The sequence below is a fragment of the Bufo gargarizans genome, chromosome 3 (assembly GCF_014858855.1).
Source record: "Bufo gargarizans isolate SCDJY-AF-19 chromosome 3, ASM1485885v1, whole genome shotgun sequence".
NCBI classification, from domain to species: Eukaryota; Metazoa; Chordata; class Amphibia; order Anura; family Bufonidae; genus Bufo; species Bufo gargarizans.
The window spans coordinates 590,771,687-590,780,429 of NC_058082.1; the positions used below are offsets into that span (position 1 = coordinate 590,771,687).

The 8,743-nt window shown below is 55.1% G+C and overlaps 1 protein-coding gene across 2 annotated transcripts; it reads right to left on the minus strand.

The window, feature by feature from the left end:
• Nucleotides 1–2,004: 2,004 nt before the first annotated feature.
• PMVK (phosphomevalonate kinase) lies at nt 2,005–8,080 on the minus strand. Of its 2 annotated transcripts, none has more exons than XM_044287677.1 (6): nt 7,956–8,080; nt 5,582–5,645; nt 5,311–5,463; nt 5,095–5,224; nt 4,817–5,005; nt 2,005–3,006 (listed from the first exon to the last, which is right to left on the minus strand). In XM_044287677.1, the coding sequence occupies exons 1-5, from the start codon at nt 8,036–8,038 to the stop codon at nt 4,857–4,859; spliced, it is 579 nt and encodes a 192-aa protein (XP_044143612.1). In that variant the 5' UTR covers nt 8,039–8,080; the 3' UTR covers nt 2,005–3,006; nt 4,817–4,856. The 2 variants fall into 2 exon arrangements, with proteins under 2 accessions (XP_044143612.1, XP_044143613.1); XM_044287678.1 differs by having other exon boundaries at nt 8,025–8,059.
• Between the last annotated feature and the right edge of the window lie 663 nt (nt 8,081–8,743).

Consider the following 8,743-nt stretch of genomic DNA (forward strand, 5'->3'; position numbering starts at 1 on the left):
CTCCCCTTCGCCCATATCCACTTTTTATTTAATTAGCAATATACCCTCTTGCTCCATCCATAGTACTAGTCCATCCAATTTCGGGAAAAACAATGTCTTTCCATCATATATTAATCTGAGAGTTGCTGGGAACATCATGGCATATTTAATTTTTGCAGCTGCTAATTGTTTCTTCACCTCACGAAATGCCCTACGTTTCTCCTGAGTATCTCTAGAGAAATCCGGGTATATCTCACTCTTACCCGGTGGAGGTTTTTTTAAACGGGATCCTATGCGCCCTTTCTACACAAAAGGAGGGAGAGAGGGACTCCATTCCTATATTAGTTGCTAACCAACAAATTCTTCTGCTCCCTCACCCTCAGCCCCCTCAGGAAATCCTATCAGCCTTAGGTTAAATCTTCTGGACATGTCCTCCAGGGAAGCCAATTTATCCTTCAATGTTTTGTTCTCAGATTCCAAGGCATTGGCTTTCCCCGTGGTCACATCCAGATCCTTTTTCATTTCTTTAGTGAAGCCCTGCAACTCCCTAACTTTATCCCGTATCTTGTTTATTTTGTCTTTTATTAGGGAAATATCAGATTGTACAGATGCCACCTTTAGAGAGAGTTCCTTCAGAGATTGATTGGATAGATGCTCCATCCTATTTTCTCCAGCTGAACCCCCATCAATATCACTCCCTACATCAATTTTAGCAAGGGTGCCTGAACTTTCCTGAGGTGGGTGTGATTTATGAGCTTGTCTTGTCTTAATTTTTTTAGGAATCTCTCTATTTTTGCTGAGGGGCTACCCGGGCCTACACTTTTAGGTGATGAGTACCCCGACAATTTCCTGTTAACCGGTTTAGGAGGCATCTTCCCGGAAGGGGCAAGGGAACATACCAAAATATAGCTATTACAGTCACCAAAGGACACCAGGTCAGTGCTACTTCAGAAACTAGTACTGTTGCGTTTTAGCGCCACGGTATCCGCAATTCAATACCTATAACAGAAATCCTCCATCTACTATACCTATACAGAATTCAAATACATGTATCCCCTAAGCATAGTAGTTGCTGAGTAAGTAAACACCACAAAATTAAAATATTAAAAGATCAATAATCCAAAGTCGAGATATGCAGCTGTTAGTATGTTTAGTTGGCAAGGTTAATAAATGCGGCAATTAACAGCCTTGAGAAACTAATATCCACATATAAGACTATTACTCAAAATACTGCATAAGTTGATAAGGGCGATTTCCTATGCCCTTTCTAGTCCCGCACTACCTCTTGAAGCTCATCAAGAGAATGCCAAGAGTGTGCAAAGCAGTAATCAAAGCAAAAGGTGGCTACTTTGAAGAACCTAGAATATGACATATTTTCAGTTGCTTCACACTTTTTTGTTATGTATATAATTCCACATGTGATAATTCATAGTTTTGATGCCTTCAGTGTGAATCTAGAATTTTCATAGTCATGAAAATAAAGAAAACTCTTTGAATGAGAAGGTGTCCAAACTTTTGGTCTGTACTGTATATAGACTCCTGAGGGAAAAGGGTTCCTCCTCTATAGGGGAGGAGGCCACTCAGGTGTTTTATTATCTAGCTGGATCCAATGTCCACATGGTGGCTGAAAACCTTTTCACATGTAATTAATTAAAACTGTTAATCCCAACAGTGAAAATACAAAACACAGAATGAAGTGAAAGAAGGTTTTCAGCCACCACGTGGACTTTGGATGGCAGCCTCAGGAACTGTCTTAACCACTTGGAAATATTCTTGCATTGGATGATGGAGGAGGGGGTGCAGATGGGCGGATGATTGTCTCTTAGAGGTTTGGGGTCTGCTTTCCATCACTGCTTCCCATAGGGGCATAGTATCTACCTGCCCCTCAGTCCACACACGTCTCCGGATGGATTGTGTATGTACGTCACATGTAGGAGGGTGGTGGACACCCTGGGTCTGTTACGTGTGAACGGCCTCTGCCCACTCAGGAGGAGAACACCCCACAGTGACTCAAGAAACAACTGCAACATTTTAAAGTTTTATTTCCAAAGTGCATTAGTTCAGTGAGAGCTAAATTAAAACCGCAAATGGCATAAAATACACACACAAAAAACAAACAAAGCACAACCTAGTGTGGACAAGAAGAGAAGCGGTGAAGCAGGGCCGTCCACCAAACACTGCTTTCAATGCCTGCAGGAAGGACACACTCACACAGGCAACGGTCTGGGACAGGGTTTTATACTTTTATAGCGAAAGGCAGAAGTGATTCATGAAGGAAGGAAGTCTGAAGGAAGAGGAAACATGAATAAGAAGGGCAGAGAAGACTGAAGGAACAAGCACAAAAGGAAGGAAAAGTATGAAGGAAGAGGAAGCATGAAACGTGGCGAAAACAAGTACAAAGGCAGGAGAGCCACACATGAAGGGAAAGCATTAAAGCAGTTGTCTGCTTCTTACCATTGATGACCTATCCTCAAGATAGGTCATCAATCTCAGATCAGGGGGGGATCTGACTCCTGGCACCCCTGCCGATCAGCTGTTTGAAGAGACCGCAGTGCTCATACCAGCGCCGCCTTCTCTGCTCCGTTTACCTGCTCTGTGTAATACTACAGAGCCGGCCCATAGAAGTGAATAGCGGGGGTGCCGGGAGTCCCACCAACCTGATATTGACCTATCCGAAGGATAGGTCATCAATAGTAAAAAGCAGACAACCCCTTTAAGGATGGAGAATCATATGAAGGGGACTCGTGATGGCAGAAGTACAAAGAAGCAGGAAGGACAGGGATGGAAAAGGAAGGATGGAGATGCATGAAGGACAAAGAGGCCAGATGGAGCTTCCTTCTCCACACCACCGCTCTCCAGGACCTCCAGCTTCTCCTGCACATTCAGCAGCTCCTTCTTGGCAGAGAGGTGCGCGGTCTCTTCTGTCAGGAGGGCGTCCTTCAGTCTGATGTTCTCCTCTGCCAGTCCTGGAGTGATGTTCCTCCCGTCCCTGACAGACAGCAGAGCTTTTAACTCTTCCTTCTGTGCCTATAAATGTAAATATCTGGTCACACAGAATCCTCCCCCGAACATCTGCACAGTCACCAACCTCCACTCATATGTACAGAACACAGACGACAGCTCTGGATGTGACCGGAGTATAAGATCTGATGTAACTGCAGGTTAGTGAGGGCAGCTCTGGATGTGACTGGAGTAGGGTGCCCCCTGCAGACTAGAAATTAATGGTGGTGTGAGGATATGGCAGTACTAGGACACTGGACTCACAGTGCAGCACCCCCGCCTCCTGTATCATGATCACTCCGGAGCTGTAATCTCTCACAAGATGGAGTTCACAATGTCAGCGGCAGGACATACCATTCCGGTGTAGCGTTATACTACCCTACCTTGTGAGATTTCCCTACCTCCTGACTTCCAGTCGCACTGCTAATGACGTGAGGAGGCGTTCCTGAGTTTTGACGATCTGCGCATGCGCAAACGGACAGTTTATGGAAAATCTATGCGGAGTTCAGCTTTACACCGGGACACTGCGCATGCGCAGGAGAGCCTCAGTAGGGAAATATTACGACCCAGTGCGCAAGCGCGGCTAACTACGGCCGGCGCATGCGCAGTGTCCCGGTGTGAAGCTGAACTCCGCTGAGATTTTCCATAAACTGTCGGTTTGCGCATGCGCAGATCGTCAAAACTCAGGAACGCCTCCTCACGTCATTAGCAGTGCGACGGGAAGTCAGGAGGTAGGGAAATCTCACGAAGTAGGGTAATGTAATGCTACACCGGCACTGGCTAGCAGCAGCGCTCAGCGGACTACAACTCCCCCTCAGCAGCAGCGCTCAGCGGACTACGACCCCCTCCCCTCAGCAGCAGCGTTCAGCGGACTACGACCCCCTCCCCTCAGCAGCTGCGCTCAGCGGACTACGACTCCCCCTCAGCAGCTGCGCTCAGCGGACTATGTGTCCTATGCTCTACATCCTGGGGGGAGGGGAGGACTGTTCCTGTGCTCGAGGTCCCTGGGGGGGGGGGGGTCTATATGACCCGTGACAGAGGACATCACCCGCACACAAGATGCCATTCTATCTCCTTTAAAGGGGTTGTCCGGCTTATGAAAAAAAATATATATAGCACTGTAAATCTGATGGGCAGCAATATATAACTGAGCTAAGCAAGTTTTTGGCAAAAAAAAATCTATTTCCTCATTTCCCTGGTTCTCTTCTGGCCCTTTGTTTACTTGCAATAACAACAATCTCTGCCCCTCCCCCTGCTCTGCAAAGGGAGTGAATACTGAAGTGCTGCCCTGAGTGACGTCTGACTGCTGGGAGACTCAGCAGCATGTATGTATAGGACTACAAGTCCCAGCTGTACAATGACACTGCTGATGCACACAGGATCTTCCCCCTACCAGTTGTGCAATGCTGTGCAAAACTCCTCTGTCAGCTCCTGTGCCCAGCATTTGTCTCCTCACTGCCTGCAGCTACTCAGTAAAGCCTTCAGCCCCGAGTCTGTGCTGCTGAAGGGGTTAAGAATCCAGGGAGAGAGCAATAAGCCGCAGCTGGCAGTGCAGGGGGCGTGGCCAGCACAGTGACATCTCCTGTACAGACTGATATCTGCTCTCTCAGGCTTGTGCACCATCAGAGCAGGGAGAGAAGCTGACATCACAGGTCATGTGACCCTCAGTGAAATCTGAGAGAGGAGCAACTGGAGATAAAGTAAGTGAATTGTAAAGCTCTTACATTTGCCTAGTTAGAAACATACAAAGAACAAAGAACTCGGACAACCCCTTTAATCAGGACTGTTACAGATGAAGGTTCAGACCATTCGTCACAGGAGTCCGTCTCATGCTCGCCTGAAAGTACTGATGATTGTCACAGATCCCGCTGCAGCCCTCACACCGGGAGCGTCAGTCTGCTGAGGGTAAAGGCCTTCACTTTAAGTAGCTGCTCATCCAGCGACACCTCGTCCCCGTCATTGGTGATGATCCAATCAAACGTCACCCCGGTGTCCAGGCCGCACTCCGACTCTGCATCATCCACCTCTGCACAGAAAGAGTCCGGGTCACTGCTTGGGGTCCGGGAATGTGTGTGTCTTAAAGGGGAATATGGTGGAGGTCAGTGAGGGACTCACCCGGGGCGTACACCCATCCTCTAGACTGCCGGCTCTCTATAGAGGCCTCCACACGAACCGTCTGTGTCACGTCCCCGTAAGCCTCTAGGAACCAGTCCACGTCTGACCTGCGGCGGGCGTCGCTGATGATCTGGGAGGACAGAGACGTTCTGCATCAGACAGCGCCACCTGGATGGCACATCACCACAAAGCAACAGAAGAAGCGTGGTCTCCTACCCACACCGGCTGCGTCACCCCCTCCACAATCAGACGGCAGAAGAATCCGGGGTCCGCTCGTCTCTTCTCCTCCCCCCAGCGGATCATGTCGGCCCGGTACCGCTCCTTATACTCAGTGGCATCCAGGAGGCGCTCAAAGTCCAGACCCCGCTCCTGTGGAAGGAGGGAGGGGGCAGGGTGACTGCTGAGCTACCCCCATGTGTGTCAGCAGTGGGCCGCCCCTCAGGGCCCTGGGGAGAGGATGTGCAGGGGCCACACAGGCAGTACTTACCAGAGCAAACTGCTGCTTCAGGGGCCCAGACAAGCGCAGGATGGCGCACACGTCCCCACCCAAACTGAAAGACACCAGAGGAAAAAAAGGGGTCATACATCACCCCAAAAATGCCAGCACTCTGCCCACCTCCCCTCCTGTCACCTGCACTCTGCCCCCCTCCCCCCTCTGGTCACCAGCACTCTGCCCCCCTCCCCCCTCTGGTCACCAGCACTCTGTCCCCCTCCCCCCTCTGGTCACCAGCACTCTGTCCCCCTCCCCCCTCCTGTCACCAGCACTCTGCCCCCCTCCCCTCCTGTCACCAGCACTCTGCCCCCCTCCCCCTCTGGTCACCAGCACTCTGCCCCCCTCCCCCTCTGGTCACCAGCACTCTGCCCCCCTCCCCTCCTGTCACCAGCACTCTGCCCCCTCCCCCTCTCCTCACCAGCACTCTGCCCCCCTCCCCCTCACCAGCACTCTGCCCCCCTCCCCTCCTGTCACCAGCACTCTGCCCCCCTCCCCTCCTGTCACCAGCACTCCTGCACCCCCCTCCCCCTCTCCTCATCTCACCAGCACTCTGCCCCCCCCTCCCCTCCTGTCACTCCAGCACTCTGCCCCCCTCCCCTCCTGTCACTAGCACTCTGCCCCCTCCCCTCCTGTCACCAGCACTCCTTGCCCCCCTCCCCTCCTGTCACCCAGCACTCTGCCCCCCTCCCCTCTCTGTCCCAAGCACTCTGCCCCCTCACCTCCTGTCCACCAGCAACTCCTGCCAACCTCCCCCCTCTGGTCACCAGCACTCTGCCCCCCTCCCCTCCTGTCACCAGCACTCATGCCCCCCTCCCCTCCTGTCACCAGCACTCCTGCCCCCCTCCCCTCCTGGTCACCAGCAAAGGTCTGCCCCCTCTGGTCCACAGGCACTCTGCCCCCCCCCCCTCCCCCTCCTGTCACCCAGCACCTCTGCCCCCTCCCCTCCTGTCACCAGCAATCTGCCCCCCTCCCCCTCTGTCACCAGCACTCTGCCCCCCTCCCGACTGTCACCACACTCTGCCCCCTCCTCCTGTCACCAGCACTCTGCCCCCCTCCCCTCCTGTCACCCAGCACTCTGCCCCCTCCCCTCTGTCACCAGCACTCTGCCCCCCCCCTCCCCTCCCTGTCACCAGCACTCTGCCCCCCCTCCCCTCCTGGTCACCAGCACTCTGCCCCCCCCCTCCCCTCCTGTCACCAGCACTCTGCCCCCCCTCCCCCTCTGTCACCAGCACTCTGCCCCCCTCCCCCTCCTGGTCCCAGCACTCTGCCCCCCTCCCCCCTCTCTGGTCACCAGCACTCTGCCCCCCCTCCCCCATCTGTCACCAGCACCTCTGCCCCCCTCCCCTCCTGTCACCAGCACTCTGCCCCCCCCTCCCCCTCCTGGTCACCAGCACTCTTGCCCCCCTCCCCCTCCTGTCACCAGCACTCTGCCCCCCCTCCCCTCCTGTCACCAGCACTCTGGCCCCCCCTCCCCTCCTGTCACCAGCACTCTGCCCCCCTCCCCCTCCTGTCACCAGCACTCTGCCCCCCCTCCCCTCCTGTCACCAGCACTCTGCCCCCCTCCCTCCTGGCACCAGCACTCTGCCCCCCCTCCCCTCCTGTCACCAGCACTCTGCCCCCCTCCCCTCCTGTCACCAGCACTCTGCCCCCCCTCTGTCACCAGCACTCTGCCCCCCTCCTCCTGTCACCAGCACTCTGCCCCCCCCTCCTGTCACCAGCACTTGCCCCCCCCTCCTGTCACCAGCACTCTGCCCCCTTCTCTGTCACCAGCACTCTGCCCCCCCTCTGTCACCACTCGCCCTGCCCTCCCTCCTGTCACCAGCACTCTGCCCCCCCCTCCTGTCACCGCACTCTGCCCCCCCTCCGTCACCAGCACTCTGCCCCCCCCCCCCCTGTCACCAGCACTCTGCCCCCTCCCCTCCTGTCACCAGCACTCTGCCCCCCCCCTCCTGTCACCAGCACTCTGCCCCCCTCCCTCCTGTCACCGCACTCTGCCCCCTCCCCTCCTGTCACCAGCACTCTGCCCCCCTCCCCTCCTGTCACCAGCACTTGCCCCCTCCTGTCACCAGCACTCTGCCCCTCCCCTCCTGTCACCAGCACTCTGCCCCCTCCCCTCCTGTCACCAGCACTCTGCCCCCCCCTCCCCCTCCTGTCACCAGCACTCTGCCCCCCCCCTCCCTCCTGTCACCAGCACTCTGCCCCCCCCTCCCCTCCTGTCACCAGCACTCTGCCCCCCCCTCCCCTCCTGTCCCCCCCCCTCCCCTCCCTCCGTCACCAGCACTCTGCCCCCCTCCCCTCCTGTCACCAGCACTCTGCCCCCCTCCCCCCTCTCCTCACCAACACTCTGCCCCTCCCCCTTTCCGGTCACCTAGCTCGGAGCCGCTCCGTGATATAATCTTTCCCTGATTTCCTTTTCCCGCTGAAGATAAGAACCAACCGGGGCACGGCCATCACGGGGTAAGGTAAGAATATAATACTCTGTGAGGACCTCCTGACGTTAGAATATCACGTGACATCCCTATGTCACGTGGGTCGGCGGCAACCAGCGTGCTCTGTTTGCACAGTAGGGAGGTCAGGGACGGCGGCTCAGCAGCGTCTGTAGCACTGAGAGGGGAGAGAGTGTGACAGTGCTGGAGGGGGGATGTGACAGTGCAGGAGGGGGGATGTGACAGTGCAGGAGGGGGGATGTGACAGTGCTGGGGGGGATGTGACAGTGCTGGAGGGGGGAATGTGACAGTGCAGGAGGGGGGGATGTGACAGTGCTGGAGGGGGGAATGTGACAGTGCAGGAGGGGGGGATGTGACTGCTGAGGAGGGGCTGAGAATTGTGTGCTGGGGGGGGGGGGGGGGGGGGAATGTATCCTTACCCATAGTAAACTAACTACAGAGATTGGATGTACAGAAATCAAGCATTTTATTAATATGCAAATAAATCTCAGCATACAATCCCATCCCCCTCTCAGCATAATTCCACAAGACAGTCATCCCCCCAAACAATCTCACACAGCAGCTGCCCCCCCTCCATACAATCCAACACAGCAGCCGCCCCCCTATACAATCCCACACAGCAGCAGCCCCCCGCTCCATACAATCCCACAGAGAAGCCCCCCCTCCATACAATCCCACACAGCAGCCCCCCCTCCATACAATCCCACAC

What these genes read in the sequence shown, in the direction of transcription:
- PMVK (XM_044287677.1), bottom strand. Translation starts at nt 8,038, where the DNA reads ATGGCCGTGCCCCGGTTGGTTCTTATCTTCAGCGGGAAAAGGAAATCA. An exon ending in ACGGAGCGGCTCCGAGCTAG is followed by an intron (nt 5,646 to 7,955) that starts GTGACCGGAAAG and finishes GGTGTCTTTCAG; the next exon opens with TTTGGGTGGGGACGTGTGCG. An exon ending in TGAAGCAGCAGTTTGCTCTG is followed by an intron (nt 5,464 to 5,581) that starts GTAAGTACTGCC and finishes CTCCTTCCACAG; the next exon opens with GAGCGGGGTCTGGACTTTGA.